Source organism: Plectrocnemia conspersa, unplaced genomic scaffold (genome assembly GCF_051122295.1).
Source record: "Plectrocnemia conspersa isolate PC_06_02 unplaced genomic scaffold, ASM5112229v1 ptg000005l, whole genome shotgun sequence".
NCBI lineage: Eukaryota > Metazoa > Arthropoda > Insecta > Trichoptera > Polycentropodidae > Plectrocnemia > Plectrocnemia conspersa.
This window is the reverse complement of record NW_028277169.1, coordinates 33,990,555-34,011,410: the sequence shown is the minus strand read 5'-3', so window position 1 is coordinate 34,011,410 and position 20,856 is coordinate 33,990,555. Positions and strand designations below refer to the sequence as shown.

At 30.3% G+C, this 20,856-nt stretch overlaps 1 protein-coding gene across 1 annotated transcript; it reads left to right on the top strand.

Moving 5' to 3' along the window:
• Positions 1-7,260: 7,260 nt before the first annotated feature.
• On the top strand, positions 7,261-20,648 carry Tdc2 (Tyrosine decarboxylase 2). Its single transcript, XM_088185515.1, has 11 exons — positions 7,261-7,310; positions 14,665-14,984; positions 15,045-15,096; positions 15,578-15,648; positions 17,421-17,657; positions 17,730-18,269; positions 18,329-18,518; positions 19,075-19,139; positions 19,211-19,392; positions 19,503-19,595; positions 20,035-20,648. The coding sequence occupies exons 2-11, from the start codon at positions 14,670-14,672 to the stop codon at positions 20,189-20,191; spliced, it is 1,902 nt and encodes a 633-aa protein (XP_088041641.1). The 5' UTR covers positions 7,261-7,310; positions 14,665-14,669; the 3' UTR covers positions 20,192-20,648.
• The last annotated feature ends 208 nt before the right edge of the window (positions 20,649-20,856 follow it).

Genomic DNA, 20,856 nt, shown 5'->3' with positions numbered 1-20,856 from the left:
ACAACTTGTAGCTTAGAAAAGTTAGTATTACACGTATTACTCCACACTGGGCAGGCGTAAGTCATTGCCGGTCTGATTAATTGCTTATATAATAGAATTTTATTTTTAGTATTTAGCGCACTTTTTCGATTAAAAATTGGTTTTAACGCCGCAATGGCTGCGAGCCCTTTAGATTTAAGTTCGGTTATATGTTTATTAAATTTAAGCTTGGAGTCCAGGTGAATTCCGAGGTACTTAACGCTCGCCTTCCATTCTATACACTTTCCCTGCTCGCTTATAATAGTCGGGGGCAAAGGTTGTCTTCGAGTTGTAAAAATTATAGCCTCCGTTTTGTCCTGATTTATTTTTATTTTCCACTTTTTGAAATAATTACTTAAGAGAGATAAGGATTTTTGCAATTTTATTGAAATAGGCTTAAGACCGTAAGAGCTACTCATTATCGCCGTATCATCGGCATACATTGAAAGACAAGTATTTTTTAAAATAGGTATATCATTTGTGTACAAAATGAAAAGGAACGGTCCAAGTAAACTCCCCTGAGGAACACCAGCTGGGATATTACGCGGTATCGATTGTTCATTATTTACTGAAACAACATAACTTCGACGATCAAGGTAGGAGCGTAACAAGTGTAGCAGATAGTTAGGGGCTTTATATTTGTGGAGTTTGTAAATCAACCCATCATGCCACACAGTATCAAACGCTTTTTCCACATCAAACAATAAGAGTCCCGTTGATTTTTTCATGTTAAAATTAGCAGAGATGTGCTCTGTTAACCTATTGAGCTGATGAGTCGTAGAGTGGTTTTCGCGGAAGCCAAATTGTTCATTGATAATTTTATTCCCCAAAGATCCCTTTAAACGTGATAAAATTATTTTTTCAAATAGTTTACTGAATGACGGTAATAAGCTTATTGGACGATAATTAATTGCGATAGTGTTATCCTTTCCTGGCTTTCTAATTGGGTGGATCTTTGCGGTTTTCCAAATAGCGGGAAAGTACCCGAAAGATAAGCAGGCATTAAAAATATTTGTTAGATAATTGATGCTAATTCTTGGAAGTTGTTTTATCGTAACGTTATCTAATTTATCTATACCGGGACTTTTTCTATTCTTTAAATTTTTTATGATGTTATTAACTTCTGATAAACCAACTTTGTTCACTAAACTAATATCTACGCTAGATGAATTAATATTTCGGATCGCACGGGCGACTTTGTTGTCTATTTTTGAATCTAAGTAATTTACAGTAAGCGAATAAGATGTGGAGAAAGCGCTGGCTAAATTTTCTGCCTTATCCTTGTTCGTGCATGCGATGGTGTTTCCATTTTTTAATGGGGGTATTTCCGAATGTTTATATTTAAGTGATTTAGTTATTTTCCATAAAGAATTATCTGCCGGGTTTAGATTTTTTAGTTTACGCGTCCACGATTCGTTTTTTATTTGCTGAATTTTATCGCGAATATAACTAGTTACGCGGTTTATTACAGATTTAAGTCGCGGAGATTTATTATTTTGCCACTGTTTTCTTAGTTTATTTTTGATTTTTATTATTTCGATAAGTTGTGGAGTAAGTTGATTTTTATTATTATGATTTTTACGCGTCGGTATTGATGATATTTTGGCTTCTTCGATAACGGATGTTAAATAACTGATATCATCGTCAATTTGTTTAATGTTATGCGGAGTATAATTCTGTCGCTCATCTTGCAAACGAGACTCGACTATATCTTTAAACTTGTTTTGTATATTAATGATATAGTTAATAACGTGAAAATATGTAAAATTCATCTATTTGCGGATGACACATTAATGTATTGCATAGGTGATAACATTAAAGAAATTGTAAATAATTTAAATAATGAATTAAGTATATTAGAAATATGGTTAAAGAATAATGTACTTAAATTAAATGAGAATAAAACTAAATGTATGTTTATTAATTATAAAAATGTGTTAGATAATAGTACCAAAATAGTAATAAATAACTCTAGTATAGAAATAGTGGATAATATAAAATATTTAGGAGTAATTGTTGATACAAAATTAAATTTTAAAGAACATTGTAATTACATATTAAAAAAAATTAGTAGAAAAATAGGTTTATTATCTAGATTAAGAAATATATTAAGTATAAATACAAAAAAAAAAATTTACAATAGTATAATATTGCCCCATTTTAATTATTGTGCAACACTATTAAATATGTTAAATAAATTAGACAAACAAATGTTGCAATGAGAGTAATCTTAAATAAAAATAGATTAACTAATTGTAAAAGTATGATTGATAGATTAGAATGGTTGAATGTTCAAGAAATATTGAGTATGAATGTTTTAGTATTTATATATAAGTTAGAAAATAATATGTTACCAGAATATTTTAATAAGTATTTAATAAGAAATAAAGATGTACATAAATATAATACTAGAAATAGAGAAAATTTAAAGATAATTAAGTATAAGAAAACGAGTACGGCTAGGGGAATTATGTACGGAGGTTTTGATTTATATAATAGTCTTCCAAGAGAAATCCGAAACAGCAAAAATATAACGGGTTTCATAAATGGAATAAAAAAACACCTTCGTACATATAGAAATAAATTATAATATTAAGTCTTTATTATTGTATATTTTTATTTTTTATTTCTGTTATGTATTTTTTATATATTTTTATATATGTTTACTAAATTTGTTAGATGTAAAGATTAGCTATTAAGCTAAATAAATTAATAAAATAAATAAATAAATAAATTAGATAACAATTTGTATTTTATGGTAAGCTATGGTAAAGATCGAGCAATACTCTTTCCTATAAATTCGGGCTTCCCTCAGGGAAGCATGCTTGGGCCTATGTTGTACCTGCTGTATACTGCAGATCTGCCAAAGAAAAAAAATACTATGGTGGCCAGCTTTGCTGATGACACGTCAGTATTATCATCACATGACGACCCAATTATGGAGGATAAAGGCAAATGAATCCAAATCGGTACATTTCTACTCGCTAGAGGACAGATTGCAGATAAAATAAATCTTACTATAATATAATTATATGATATTAAAATTATTATTGATGAAAAAAATGCGTAGCTTATAAATCATTAAGTAACAAGAAATGTTCTAATATATGATAAATATATTTAAATAATAAAATAAAAAACCTTTTTACACTGTATTATATGTACACAAAATGTACCTAATTCTTGCGTCCCTTGCCGACGGAATTTTCTATTTATAACCCAAAACTAAACTCGAAGTCATTTTAAAATGTACTACTTATCATATTATATTATAAGAACATACAAAAAATATTTTTTAGTCAGATAAAAACATGTTTACAAAATATTGTAAACGTAGAAAAATTAAGCCGACCTAATCAAGATTTACATATTAATTAAGTTATCTTATCTTTGTGGCAAAAAGTATTTATATACTATTATAAATTAGAACGTATTGTGTTCTACATATTTAATTTCATTATTGCATAAAATAAACTTGCGTGGTTATCTGCTAATCGATTTCGATTAAATTCTATTACTATTATTTTTTTACTTCTGCGTCTCGTGAAATATATACTACGTGCAACGTTTTTTATACAGTGACGTAAAACGAATATCAATTATACGTTAAACTTTAATTTGACTTGTGGAATAGCATAGCAATAAGGCATTAATACCAGAAAAATTCTAATCATATTTAAAGCGAAGAATATATTTTGTCAATACTAAGTTTTTAATCTCTATAAAAAAAATTCTGGCCATGTTGGATGGATTCTATGTGTATTATAAAATAATGTAAAATATTTTTTAGGTCGTTTTAGTGGTAATTTTTGTTTAAGACTATGTATAATTTTCAGTAAGGGTGTACCATAAATGGATTTAGAAGTACATTTAAATTCCATCGAAAGTCACACATCCGCTAATTCAATTCAGTGTATGTAGAAAGAAAGACAAATGGTTTTACGTGTATCTAATATCCAACGTCTACGTGCTATGATAAACTGGAAAATTTTCCACGGAAATATATTGAAAAGCGATCTACCATTTCAGGAACCGTTAACCATATAAGCATTTCAACTAAAATTATTCTTCAATTTTATGGCCAGATAACTTTCTTATGTAAAACTAACCTTTATTTTTCTCCTTGTTTTGTTATCGCTCTTTTTATTAGCGTTTTTCATGAAAATTTCCATCATATACTAATCGTGAATTTATTATCAAATACACGTGCCAATCAGTTAATTTCTGAAACTTGTGTATATGTATATTTAAATGATTACAATCTGATGAGATTTTTATTTCAGTTTAATATATGATACTTAACAATATATTTTGTATATAATATATAAAACTTATTTGTATGTATACTATATACAATTCTACACAATTCGCCAGATATAAATCAAATTTTGTATAATCATACTATTAGTACCATCCTGATAAGCATAACCTTTATTTAAAGGACCGAGAGACAAAAAAATTTACACGTTAAAAGCGCCATAAAAACGCAAATTCCTATGCCTTTATTATGCATACCGTATAGTAATGTAAATGCAAGTGCTATTACATTGACAAAAATATCAAGTACAATATTAACTTGCTGTTTCCAAAGATTCAAATCTTAAACAAAAATCTAACAACAAAGCCAATAACATATCTTTATAATTAACCATTGCAGCAAAAAGTTAGTGAACACGAAATCTTTCCAAGCGAATCAAATGTATAAAATCGGATACTTCCATTCGGAACTCGCTTCCGACAATAACACATCATGAACATCTACTTAGACACACGATAGTTCATTCAAACTTGAACCAACGTTGTCGTCTATTATTTTTTATGGACATGGTGTAGTTCTAAAAAATAAATACCCTAACGCTACTCCCCTTTAGGGTAATAAATGAGAATTCAGTTTATGTGAAACCTGAGAGTATTTATTTTGTTTGTTGCGTTGTATGTTGTGCAATTTGTCGGTGACTACTCAACTAAGCTCAAATAAATAAATTTTACCATATCTTCTAACAAATCCGGTGGTCCAGTTATGGAAAAAAAGTACCGAAAAACGACTGTGACTGATACTCACAACTACCCAAGTAGGAGGTTGGAACTCAGAGCGAAGCTCAACTAGATCCAAAACTCGTAAGTCTAATGCAGTTACTGTAAGAGAGCTGGCTGCATTTTGCTACAACTGTGAATTACTATAAACTGATTAGTTGTATCCCCGTCCGTTTTATTAAAGTTTATTATTACGTCTGACCGTTGCAGATTGTAACGGTTGATACTTGGCAATGGCCATGAATTAATTGGTTATAATTGAAATCAACTTGGGTCAGAATAAAAATAAAATTTCGTTCAAAATTCTATTAACAGCCTGGTCATAATTATGTCATTAAAAATAAAAATAAATATCAAATGGTTAAAATAAAAATAGTATACGGTCAGAAGAAAAATATAGAATGATCAGAAATAAAATATAAGATAATCCAGTATATTAAATAAAATATAACATTTATAATTATAAATAAGCAATAAATTATTTATTTTCGAAATACCATAACTCTTAGACAGGTTAGGTGCAAACGAGCAGAAGCGAGTGAGCGTTGGTCAGAACATTGAACACCCCATGAATAACTCTCAACGTATCTGATTAGCAAATCTATGTAAGATGCGAGTAAAATCTTTTTTTTTTAATTTGCTAATATATGCTATGGATTTGCAAGTGATCACTTGAATTTACAATTCTATTGAACTCACAGACAAAGCGTAAGAATAATATAATTAACACGAATATTTTTTATTTTAAAATATTATTAATTGTGTACTAAAATTATTCACATTATATTGGACTACTGTCATGAATATCTATCTAGACTAAACTCATAGACAATCATTCATTATAATACTCCTCTGAATTTATGGGGGGGAGGGATAGAGGTATTTGCATTTGCAGTCATTTAGTGAAATAGTATGAATATTAATGAATTCGAAACAATAAGGAAAACGACTACTGAGTGACCAACTTTTATTCCCCCCCCCCCATTAAAAAAAGTAAAAATATCGTATATATTTTTAAACCATAAATTATCGGGTTATCCCTCAAAGAAAATCTATCTCAAAAATATTTTTTTAAAGATGCCATTTCAGTGAAATCATATTGGAATACATTTTCACCGGTAGATATATATTTTCATTAGTAAAAATATAATTTATCTGGCAGGTGCTGGTAAAATTGTATGATTTCAATTTTTCCATAATACCTTTACATACTTTACATTATTTATTTATATGCTATGTACAACTGTGTAATTTAACTGATAGGTGCTAGTGAAATTATATGCTGCTCTAAAATACCTATGAAACTCAATTTAACAGATGCGAAACACCCATTTTCTGTTTCAACCCAAACCTAACCAAACCCTACTTGACCTAATAAAAGTTCTAAGATTAATTATAGTCTTAGAACTTTCATTTGGCCAATTCCAAAATACACATATCTCAGAAGTAAATTAACGGAAGAAGTACAGACTGACGTCGCATCTCGCATATTGCTCCATAGTTAGTCTGCATTTTGATATTACACCACGTTTAAAAAATATGACAGCTGTCCTTACATGCAACACCCCTTAACCCATACTCTCATATAAAAGTATTGGTTAAAGTGTATTTAAACCGAATGTTGATCAATATGAGAGCGCAAAAACAATTATTGACTTCTGAGAAGGGATAATTGTTTTTTGCGCTCTTCTATTGATCAAAATTTGGTTTAGATGTGCTTTATTCGATTCTCACTTATTGTTATAATATGAACGCTAGATAACCGAGCGTTTCCACTGTGCTTCCCCCCCCCCTCCTGAAAAAATAAGGCCCTGGATATATGCTTATTCTTGAGTAACTTTATACAATTTAACCTTCTTAGATAGAAAGTTCCTTCAGTGATAAAATAAAACAGGTCCAGGTGAAGCAACGAATGATTTTAATATCAACAACGTCGTTGATTAGTTTTATGAAAATAATTATTTGGAATCTACTTGCCAATTCGTCAAGACCAAGTCTTGCAGAAAAGTACAGTGTTTTTTATATAATTCAATTAAAACTAGTGTTCACGAGCTATTAGAGTCATACCGTGAAGATATATCGCGATATGAAAAATTATACAAAAAGGAAAAAGCAGATAGAAGTCAAAGGTGGGGGAGTATTTCCCCCTCAAAAGAGGCGGAGCTTGTTCGCGGTTGGTAAGGCCTTATATCCGGAAGGAACACTTTACCAACATCCTCTGCTGCTGGCGGTCGTCCACAACCAGCCTAGATCAACAGGTAGGACAACTTTGGGACAATAATTTTCAACTTTACCGACTAAAAGTTATTAGTTCATACAGAAATAGTCAATCGTTTAAATTTCGTTTCTAACATATTTTATATATTTTTAATAGCATATATAGAATGCATAAAAAAAAAATTTTTTTCGTGACAATTTTTACGTTTATAAATTATGAGTAAATGTATTAAGAAATACTGTTTCTTTGACAATATATTAAACCACAAATCACACCATTTGTTTTCAATTTAAAATAGAATTTTAATTATTAATTAAAAATCAGGTGGATGACGTAATATTTGAAAGCTTATATTTTGAAATATCATATTTTATTATTTATGGAACATAAATAAATAAAATATTTAATTAATCATGAGCGTTTAATTAATTAATAAGATAATCTAATAAATATTTTATTTACATTTAAATATACTAATTATAGTATTTTTTTAAATTTATTTGTAGACTGCTTTAAAAAATGAGAATTTTGCTTATAAAATATAGTTTTATTAACAAACTTTTAGATATATTTCGATAAAAATAATAATCATTATTTTTTTAATCAATCGCTTCTATATTTGGATCATCTAATTTTTTATTTATATAACATCTACATCCATTGCTAAATATAATCTTGAAAGCAGAAACTATTATGACATGGTTGAACCTTTAAATGTCAAACCGATTATATGATATTAAATGATAACAATTTTCAGGCTTTCAGCTATTCTGTCAAATCATACGGGTAGATATTTCAAGCCATATTAACTGGCAAATGTCAAAATTTAAAGTCAAATGATACGTAGCATATAAAACCCAATCGATATTCATAAACGTACATAAGTCAGTTCTCAGAGTTATTATAAATTATAATGCGATAAACTTTATTTACAGATTTCCTATATAATCTTCTATATAAAGTTATTTATGATTAAAACTTTTATTTTTACCAACTTCATAAAATCTACTCATTATTTTAAATAATACCAAGCATATATGTTTTAAATACGATATATCAATAATTTAATGAATCAAATTATCAATAATTTTTTTATGACATAACTGCTCTTATAGATTAACTTTAAATATTTATGTAAGACTGAAGTTTAATTATTTTTTTACTATCACCAAATTATATCAAATAACATTAAATCTAATAATTAAAACGAAATCCCTAACACACTGTTTTTAAAACAACTAAAATTGAATTAATCGAATCATCGTACAACATATAATCAATATACAACTAAACTCTTATTAGGAATATATTAATGTATTTTGAACTTAAATACCAAAACAATTTTTTCGTATACATTACACCTCTATTTAATATTGCATTTTTTTTTAGTTTCAAATTGATATTTACAACAACAACGAAAATTGTATGAACTTTTTAGCTTCCAAGTTGAGAAAAGATTATTTTTTAGCGATTTCTCATTCAAATTTGATGCATTTTTTTTAATAATAATGAAAAGAAATATGGCATATTACCGTTTTTGTGATAATCTTAATCAAATGTTAGCAAAAATATTTTTTAAAAATACCCTTGTAACAAAAAAATCCTAGAAAAAAATGATAAAAATAGAGTTGAAAATGTTTAATAATATATATATAAACTAAAAAATATACATTATTCTATACAGAAAAACCCACATCCGTATGAAATGCTTTTGAAGTTTATGAATTAAAATATACATATTTTAATAATGGTTTTAAAATGTCTAAATATTCATATGCTAAAATAAAGTATTATTTTAATTTAATTATCTGTACTCAATAGTTTTTTTTTTATTTTATAAAATACAATTTATAAATGTAAAATTATATCAAAAATTAAACTTAGTCTAATAATAACTTAACCAGTATGCTTTATTATATTTATGTATATTTTTAATTAATTCCGATATAAATGTACGCATTGTATGTGTATATGAATTCATTGTGTTGTGCGTCAACGCCGTTTTAATAAAATATTATACGGGAATATGGACATTTTTGAAATTCCTACGCGTTTCCGCGGAATATTTTCATATGGCATCTTCAAAAACCCACACAAAGGCATAAAAGGACTCATTTGAATATTTGCACGTGACGTTAAAAGACCTTCGCAAATCTGAAAAAAAAACATCAAAATCTAACGCGTGATTCACCATTATAAAATAATTTAAATAAAACTAATTGCATCGTCATTAAAAATAAATTAGATCCACGAAGTGATTAATTAATTGATTAATTTCTAATGAACAACCTACAAACGATACACGCGCGTGAACTAGTCGTGATTCAAGCATCCTAGTTCTATAAGAGCAGCGTCTTATGCAATATTATCCAGTACGATAGACCAGTGGTCTCCAGCCCCCGGGCCGCGAACCGGTACCGGTCCGTGGATCAAATGGTATCGGGCCGCCTAAAGCCCTGCTTAAAAATCAAAATAACGGAAAAAATCGAACATATTACCAATAAAAATAAAAATTTTATCGACAAGCAGAACTGTTCAAGTCACTAGATATATATCAGGACAGCTAAAATAGTTCTTTTGTATCGGCATTGCTCGGATTAAGGAGGTTGCACATAAAAGTGAATCTACGCATTGTATCATTCACAGGGAAATGCTGGCAAGCCGAAAAATGTGACGTATTGATTGATGTCGTTAAAGTTATAAACCACATCAAAGCACACGCCCTTAGCTCGCGCCTGTTTGAGCAGCTTTGTGAGGAAATGGACGCAGATCACAGATGCCTTCTCTTATACACAGAAATAAGATGGTTATCCAGAGGGAAATCGCTAACCAGAATATTTGAATTACGAGAGTCATTGCAAAGATTTCTTTCAAAAAAGAAGTCAGCGCTTCAGTGACAAGGTATGGGTCGCAAAACTGGCTTTCCTGTGTGACATATTCAGCCTGCACAATGAACTCAATCTGTCCCTTCAGGATAAAATGACAACTGTTGGCAGACAAATTAGCTGCATTTAAAGCCAAACTGGAGTGAAAACGGTGCGTGAACAGAGGCATTTTTGACATGTTTCAGACATTAGCGGGGATTTTAGGCGAGACTGAGCCGCCTGAGCATTCCTTCTCCCAGTTGGTGCTCGATCATCTGTTTTTGCTTTTAAAAGAGTTCGAGCGCTACTTCCCAACCACAAAATCCCATGAACTGGTAAGGAATGGATCCGCGACCCATTTGTCAACAAACCAGGCGAATCTAGCATGTCTGTGCAAGAAGAAGATCAATTGCTGAAGATTGCAAATGACGGCAGCCTTAAAACTACGTTCGAGACAACAATTCTGCCGGTGTTTTGGATTAAATTCATGGCAGAATACCCTGAGATTGCCACCACACAGTGGCGTAGCTATGGTGGGGCGGAGGGGGCGGGCCGCCCCGGGCGGCACTTGCTTGGGGGCGACATATTCGCAATGGGATCGTCTAGTGTGTGAGGCGGGGTTTTCTGCAGTGTTAGCAACCAAAACAAAACAACGGAATAAACTGGTCATAAGCAACACACTTCGGGTGTCATTGTCTTCTATTACCCCCAGATGGAACCGTCTCGTTGCAAAGAAACAAGCTCAGGGCCATGCTTCAGCATCAAGCTAAATCAAAACAAACTAAAATATAAAAAAATCAACGTCCTCCCTCAGCGGGCCGCGGTAAAATTATCAAACGTTGACCGGTCCGCGGCGATAAAAAGGTTGGAGACCACTGCGATAGGAATTAATGATTATTACATTATTGAAATTCCAAACGATCATCACATATTAAGTTTACCTAGATTTTTCTGATACTACGAATAAATATTGTGATGAATAATTAAAATAAAATCGAGTTTGGTCATGCATAGTTACTTAAGTTGATGATAGTTTATAATTAATAAAATAGACTTTGTTTTCAGTCTGGTGTCTCACTATTTTTTTTTTAGTTTGTAAATAGGGATGTCATTAAGCATGTGAGGGCATTTACCCCCCCCCCTTGAATTTAGTTGTTAAATTCATGTAATTTAATAAAATACTAAAAATTTTAATGAAATCGAAATATTAAAAAAACGACAACTGACTGGGTAACTTTTGCCCACCTCCCTGTAAAAAACTGAAATGACGTCCCTGATTCCAAACCAGAAATTCTCGGGTTATCCCTCAAAGAAAATCTATAAGAAAACAGTTTTATAAAAACGAAACTATCCCGAAAATATTTTTTTAAATATATCATTTCAGTGAAAGTTGCATAACCTTTTAGTTTTTTTTAAATTCATTGTTTTCCATTTTTAAATAAAATATGTTATACTTTTTTATGTACCCTCAATGATGTGAGGTAATAAAAATCAATAATATTGCGTTTTTACAACAATAAATAAAAACATATTTTTAATATTTATTTACTTATAAAATATAAATCAAGTTTAATTAACAAAAACCCCCGTCAACACATTTTAATTATTTTTTTTTAATTAGATCGTTTAGTGCAACTTATGAAAATAAATAACATTGCATTATTTTCCAATGAAAAAGGTTTTTTTAAAAAAAGAACATACATTTGCGCAATTTTTCAAATACGTTTTTCTTTAAATATAATTATTGAGAATTATTTATTAATAATATTTAACACCAATGTTTAGTGAAGCATATCTGTGTACTATATGAGTAAAAATATGTCTGAATGGAAATGTACAAATAGTAGAAAGAATTTATTGTATGCAATACCCGCTTTTGTTTTCACTTCGCCAGCCATCCCTATCATAAAAAGGGCACGGTCATTTCTCTGCTACATAACAGAATTACTGAAAACTGCTAGGTATTGTTAGATATGTCTGAGATATATTTGTTTTATATTGACACGTTGCGCATATAAAAAAATATCAAACATATTAAAGTAAATTTTAAAATTTTGCGATAAGTTAGATCTAACGAATCTCATTTTTCTGTTATGACCGTTTCTGAAAATATTCCTTTTACTATATAGGTTTACTGTATATCAATTACTTGATATTGTAAGATAAAGTTCAGATGAAAAGCCGTTAATTCGCAACCTGTAAACGATACACGCGCGCGAACCGTTCATGATTCAAGTATCTCTCATAGTCCTATAAGAGTAGCGTCTTAGGCAACTCTAATGAAACACGATATATCAGTGGTCTAAGACAGTGATTTGATACCTGAAAGACGTAAGGTAAAAATCCATACAGTGTTTTTAAATTTCTTTCGTGTCTGGGAGATTTAAAAAGTGATTATTATATGATTATAATTCTAATAGATTATTACAATAAAATACATGTAACTGATTGGAAAATTTTGATTTTAATATAGTGTCTCAATACTAACTTATTAGTTTGTAAAATAACGAAAATAAAAATAATTGCATTGGCGATAAGTTATACCTAAGAAGTCTCAAGATTCGCCTACTTATTAAAAAGTGTGTAATTTTTCTCTAATGACCGTTTCATACTTTAAGGTAAAGTTAGAATGAACAGTCGTTGATTTACAACCTGTAAACAATACACGCGCGCGAACTGGTATTGATTCAAGTATCTCTCATAGTCTACAAGAGCAGCGTCTTACGCAACTCTCATCCAACAAATTATATCAATGGTCTAAGACGATGATTTGATATTTGAAAGACCTAAGGTCTCTATTTTTCAAAATCTCTATTTTTCAATTTTTATCGTGTTTGAGAGACCGGAATTAGTGATTCGCACGTATTTTACTCTCGGTTGTATTTTATCATTACGTTTTATGCAAAAATATTTTCCCCATACGTGTTTTGTACGCTTCATTTATGAGACTGCGACATAAAATTTGATCATGAGAGAAGCATTAATATCTCAAGTAGATTCCTGTCACATTGAGTGATTGTTAATTACTTTGGCGAAAACAGTCTGAATTTCATATTAATATTTCAGTTATGATCGTTGCTCAATTAAATATGATAGATAATCAATATACACATATTTAAATATTTAAGAATACGTCAATATATATAATAATAAAAAATATTTGTATATATCAAAAATGTCAATATGATTTACATTGCTATGATACACTTTATCTTTCCTATAATTACAGAAATATTTACTTAAAAAATAAATAAAAATATAAAGCAGTGGAATTAAAAGTTAAATATATTTGACAATTTATATTTTCGTGTGTGCAATTTTTGTTTGCGCAATAATCCATCTATACAGTTTTAATGGATTCAAATTACTTAAGGGTGCATGGTATTTGAGAACCTTACCTTAAGTCCTCAATGCGCTTATTTATTAAATATTTATACTACAATCAACAACCACTATGTAATTATTTTCAATTACTATAATTTTAAAAATTATTTGCAAAAGATAATGGATGGGTAATTAGTTTTGGTGTATGCTATTAGAATGTATATCAGCTTATGTTTTAAATCTAATTTGTTAATCATGTTTGGAAAGGAAGCAATTTAGTTTTTACCTGAAGTGCTATATAATCTAAGGTGGGCCATGGTACTTAGATAATTATGTTAAATATGTACCTACTTATGAAATTCTATATTTTCGATAACCTACAAAAAAAACTTATTGCTATAGTTTTTCATTGCTGAGTTAATTAAAACCTAATGATGTTACAGCGTAATAAACTAAGTGCTCTAAAAATACCTTTCTAATAATCTGCCGGGACTAGCCATGACCGCTACGTTGTAATTAGTTGTTAAAAGGTTCATAAAACTAAAAATCTTGTGTTATTTAAATTTACTAAGAATTAACCTAAACAATTGAATAGCTATACATCTGTATGAATAATGCCATCGATAATACGAAAAAATGTGCCCTTAAAACTTTTGGACTGTATCTAAATAAAATTCCACGAATATCCTGCCAACGATAATATGAACTAAATCCACCTGCTACAATCAGCCAAAGATTCTAGTTTAGTTCCAAAACATCTACATTAGACAAATAATCAAGGAATAGAAGTGACGTTGAACTTTTTCATTTATGGTATATAAATCAGACCGCTGCCACACTTATTTACTTCCAATCGGCATTGGACTTACGAATTTCACTTCGCTTCCGACTTGGAATATACGAAGTTCAACCTAACATGCTACTTCGAATCTCCAATGAATTCATCTCAATTCTTGATTCGATTTGAAGATTTGGAAACTAGGACTATGTTTCAATTAAAAATACTCTCAACTTCGTCGACTTTTATCATAATTTATTCCAGAGCGATATGAAATAAATTCGGCCATAACGCACCTCCTTATCGTACTCCTTTTTATATTTAAGTCTAGTCAAAAATATTAGTTATGAATTTTAAATTGATATATTTCGCATTTTTCACTTTAAACTAAACCACTAATCACTACTACTCAATTTATTTATTTTTAGCAAAAATGGACACGGAAGAGTTTCGCGTTCGTGGCAAAGAGATGGTGGACTACATTTGCGAATTCGCGAAAACTCTTCCCGACAAGCGTGTAACGCCAAATGTCGAACCCGGGTATCTGTGCAAGCTAATTCCGAACCAGGCGCCGCTGGACCCTGAACCATGGGAGGACATCATGGCGGATGTCGAGTCCAAGATCATACCTGGCATGACTCACTGGCAGCATCCCAGATTCCACGCATATTTCCCAGCTGGAAACTCATACCCTTCGATCCTGGGAGACATGCTATCTGACGCATTGGGATGCATCGGATTCTCTTGGGTATGTCACATTTTATTCTGATTCTCTATAAAATGCAATAATCTTAATCATTAATTTTAGGTGGCGAGTCCAGCGTGCACCGAATTGGAGACTATAGTGCTTGATTGGATCGGTGAGTATTCTTCTCACTGTACGAGTGCTCGGCCGAGTACACGTTGTAGTACTCGGCCGAGTAATAAGTATTTTAGTAATGAGCACCTACTGAAATATATGTAAACTAATTTTTATGCTCATTACTTTATATACCATACAATTTTAAAACGCTCTACTGATTTTTTTCTCCAAATGCATATCGATCTAGAGCTCCACTGCTTATGTATTTAAAGATTTTTTCTCCAACACCATATTTTAAAAGCGTCGATTCTATATTTGTTCATCTTTAATGTATAGGCTCTGTCTCATTTTAACAATTGAATAGATATTGAGGAATAAAAATATTTGCCTTGTTCATGAAATAAGCTATGCTACAACATTTGTTAATCTTTCGTAAAGTTTGTAAAATTATTTGTCTTTAAATCATCATCAGCCACATAAGTGAGAATTATGAATGTAATTTTATGATTAAAATAGTTATTTTTAATATATTTTTTTAGGAAAAGCCATTGGTCTACCAAAACACTTTCTGACTTTGGAAGAAGGCAGCAAAGGCGGTGGTGTGATTCAGGTTTGCGAATTAACGTTTTTAATAGTGCGTATGAACGATAACGTAACATTATCGATTTTTTAATAGTATTATGCTATCGCATTTATAATTTAATATGGAACACGTATCGTTATTATAAAAACATATTTTTCACTTTAAACAATGTTCACTTTTACATTTCTAAGAAATACAATAAAATAAATATTTAATTGAATTGAGATAAAACGCCTTAGCAATGCAATTATGAAATAAATAAAAAAAGGTATTTGAAGAAAAAATGTAACTCTATTGTCATCAAAAGCATAACTGTAACATTAACTCAACACAATCTACAACTACTAGGAGAGTAATGTGACACCAGACTGAAATCAAAATCTGTAAATCAGTGACCAAACTACAGCTCACAATCAATTGATGTCACTAGATCTATTTTTTTTACTAATAATTCATCACGATATTCCTTTGTGAGATTAGAAAAAGTAAGGAAAACCTAAACTATGATGATTGTTCTGATTTATAATTATATAATAACCATTAATTTTGATCTCCCAGCTAAGATAGAAATTAAAAAACACAAGTCCATATGTGATTCGAACCGAGGTCTTTCAGATATAAACCACTGACTTATATAATGAAATACTCTATTGTGTATTGATTCAAATTTTGACCATAAAAAAGCAATAAAAATCTTATAGATCCCATTATTACTTCTTTTCAATGAATTAAAGTTAACCACAAATATTTTTTCTCCTTCCTGTGAAGTTGACAATTATGGAGTTAGCCAATTTACACCTAAGGCTTTTGCTTTCATATGTATAATATTATATCTATAAAATAAACATATTTTTAAATGGTCAATACAATAAAAGTCTATACTAATAATCATATGTATATATGCAAATCTATAGTATATTTATATTCACTATATATTTTACTACAACAATAAAATATATATGGAATATAGATGGGCTTAGTGACATTTCAAGTTATAGATATATATTTATGCCTACTCATTGTGAACTAAATAATTTCGTGAACATACTGAAATTATATCTTTTCCCTATAATTATTTTGTTTCATGCGAGGAAAATTATAATCCTCCTTCCCCTTCCCAACTCTGTTTATAAAACTCGTATTCCGTCACCTGTCTGAATCCATAATTGGAATATTTTAATTAAATACGATACCATTAAAAAACATATCAAATATAAAATTAGTATTATTGTTTACAATTATATATATATTATATATACATACATATATAAATATATTTCCCTACGGCTATTTATATGAATATAATAATAAATTTGATATATTAAAATTTTTACCGGATTTATTTAACACGTTATGTACTTAGCTTTTTGAGATATGAGGACTTTCGTACTGTGCCTTTTCTTTCTCACATCTCGTTTGCCGACGTTTCGACCACCGATGTTGGGCTCACCATCTTGGGCGTAATTTCGACCTTATCTCAACCGCCTCAGGCATTTGAACTGCTCTTGTCTTTGATTCAATCTTGTGTTTTATTATTTAGTTTGTTTGTTACTAAGGGAACAACAAATGCATTAATTTTCGAATTGGTTTGCTTAAATGAATTAATATATAATTATATAATTGATTAATTTAATCCACCATTCTTTTTATTTTATTTTTTATATAACTACAAGATAGTCTTAAAATATTTCAATTAAATTTTGGTTAGATATTTGTAAATATTTTATTTAAATTAAATAAACAATATTAGTCTGATCTACCAGAAAAATAAATATCTTGAATAATTTCTAATTACTTAGGGCTCAGCCAGTGAATGTGTCCTTGTGGTGATGCTAGCAGCGAGGGCTAATGCCATAAAAAGATTAAAGAATCAACATCCAAATGTCGATGATGCAGTACTTTTGTCCAAACTGATAGCATATTGCTCAAAAGAAGCGCACTCTAGCGTCGAGAAGGCTGCAATGATATCCTTCGTGAAGATGAGGGTACTTCAACCGGACGAAAATGCTAGTTTGCGGGGTGAAACCCTAAAAAAGGTATTTTGTTAAACCAATAATTAAACTCTTATTACACTGTTGCTACTAAAGTAACTTCTACTTTATATCCAGGCTATGGAAGAAGACGAAGAAGCCGGACGTGTACCGTTCTTTGTCTCAACCACTTTGGGCACAACTTCTTGTTGTTCTTTTGATGCAATAGATGAAATTGGAAGAGTCTGTCGTCGCTTTCCAGCGGTCTGGATGCACGTAGACGCTGCTTATGCAGGAAGTTCCTTCATTTGCCCTGAATTGAAGCCAATTATGAACGGAGTCGAATACGCTGACTCTTTCAGCACAAACCCCAACAAATTTCTTTTGACCAACTTTGACTGTTCCACCCTGTGGGTCAAAGATAGATTCTTGCTGACTTCCTCGTTGGTGGTCGACCCTTTGTATCTTCAGCACATGCACGATAGCAAGACTATCGATTATCGCCATTGGGGCGTCGCTTTGAGCAGACGGTTTCGTTCACTGAAGCTGTGGTTTGTCCTGAGAAGCTATGGTATATCTGGACTCCAAGAGTATATAAGGTGCCATTGCCGTTTAGCCAAATACTTTGAGGCTCTTGTACTCAAAGATAGCAGATTTGAAGTCACAAATGATGTGAAGGTAAATAGAGCATTTTAATTAATATGTATGTGTTAATCTGATGTGACGTCAAATTTTAGTTGGGATTAGTCTGCTTTAGACTGTTACTCAATGATGGACAAACAGATAATGAGATAAACGAGCTTAACAAGAAGCTCTTGACTAACATCAATGCTTCTGGAAAGCTACATATGGTTCCAGCATCCGTACATGACAAATTCATAATAAGGTTTTGTGTGGCTGCTCCAAATCCAACTAAAGAAGACATGGGTAAATATCTACAGATTTTCGAAATATAGTTTTATTAAGTCATTTACAATACTATCATATATAAATGTTACAGTGAATGCGTATTTTTCAGTGATATTATATGTTCACTAGTAATTTTCAAATACATTTTCACCAGTAAATATAAATTTCTACTAGCGAAAATATAATTTAACTGTTAGGCGTTAATAAAATCATATACTACTCTAAAATGTCTATGAAACTCAATTTGACTGTTTCGAAATGTATAACATTAAAACCGTGTCGGCGCCTTCGCAGTGGGTTCCACTGCGATGGCGCCGACACGATTTTATTGCTTTTGCCGTGGATTTTTGACTTCTGAGAAGGGATAATTGTTTTTGGCGCTCTCCTATTGATCAAAATTTGGTTTTGATACGCTTTATTTGACTTTAAAATGATTTCGATTATAAAAATACTTACAACTATTTACTTAAAAAGTAATGATTTTAAGACTCTTTGTTGTAAATTTTATAATAATCAATAAAAATAGGTTTATAAGAAAAGTTTTACATGATTATAAATAATCTTTATTTTACAGACTATGCTTGGGATATAATAAGCGAATTCGCAACAGAACTAATGGAAGTTACTGACAAGAATCCTGTAAATATAGATTACAACATATAAAGTGGAATCATTTCATATTGTATTATAAAACAATGCATATTTTTTAGGAGATGGCTATAAGCGATGCTTTGATTGCAAAACGCAAAGAAACCCTTGCATACAAACGTTCTTTCTTCGTACGTATGGTCAGTGATCCTAAAATCTACAATCCTGCAATTGCCAAAGCGGCAGTGGTGTCCCAAAGGCCTGCGGAACGAGAGAAACAACTCTCACAAACTACTAACAACACGTTTGCAACCTTTTATGCTTATTCACAATTCCATACTAACAATTTAAGCTATTCTCCTTAATGAATAATGTCGACATCTTTAAATAAACTGATACTATATTGGTCTACAGGAACAACTCGTCATGGATAAGCTGGCCCCTAGCTTTCTTCTTCCAAAGTGTAGACCATGACAACGGAGGTAATGCTAGTGACTTAGCTATAAGGTAAGATTTTTATAAATGCAAGAAAGTATATATTTATTTTATTTTATATTGCTTACGTAATTAGTTCTCATTATTGGTTATAATGAAAAAATATATATCTTGAAACCCTAGTAGTTTCAAGGTAAATAAAATTATTTATACCTTCAAAAGTATTCTCGTTTATTTGTATATTTGCAAAATCGTGTTCCTATTATCGTATTTATTTTACTAACTCGGTTTTCCATGTTTCTAATAAATGACTCCGGAGTTCAATTAGTTGTTATATTTAGTACTAGAGTATTAGTGTGTTTCTAAGAGTAACTATACAAAAAAATATATAAATCGGTTAACAATTGTGGTAGGGTTAAATAAATAATAAAAACAAATCAATGTTATATATAGATATAGAAAATATATTTTTATATGATTACATAATCCTAATATTCGAAACCTTTTTTAGATTCCGTCATTTGGATACCATGGTGAGATTAAAAAATCCAAATCAAGGACGTCGTGGAAGTGGTTCGCCATCTCCTGAACGTGACGCTAGCCGTTCTCCGAGAGGATTATCTCCGACTATGTACCGCAAGCAAAATACCTCACCGACAAAGAATTAATCTATCTGAATGTTAATTAATGATTCTTCATTAGATGGAGAAGCTTGTATTATTGAAATTAATTTTTATATAGCTTCATAACATTATTTAGCAAAGCTTTTTAAGCTAGATCTCATCCATGTTCACAGATACTCCTCGTTGCCATCATAGGTATTTTAAAGCATTTACGCTAGCATCCTCGACTAAATATGTAAAATTTAAATACTTGATTTGTCTATATACTACTATTTAGATTGGAAATTAGTGAAAATCGGTCATAATTTATAGCCAAAAATATATAAACATGTTATAATAAAAATTAATAGAACTGTTTCAAATATTGTAGAGATGTACTGTAAAACATTATTTAAAAAATAGTTTCCCACTATTGATAACACATTGTAAATAGCAATTAAAATATATTTGTTATGTTTAAAATATGAAATATTATATTAAATATATTGCAATCATTACTGCATTAAGTTTTTTTTATAAATGAATATATTCATTATTGGTTGCTTCGACATACAAGACCTAATAATATATTATAAAAAGCAAGAATAATAAGTAGTTAATCTGCAATTACAGAAAGATTTTGTGACACTGAGACACACAGAAAATATGAGGCATAGCAAAAGTTAAGTGTTAATATTTTTCTAACAAATATTAGGTGTTCTAAGTTGACC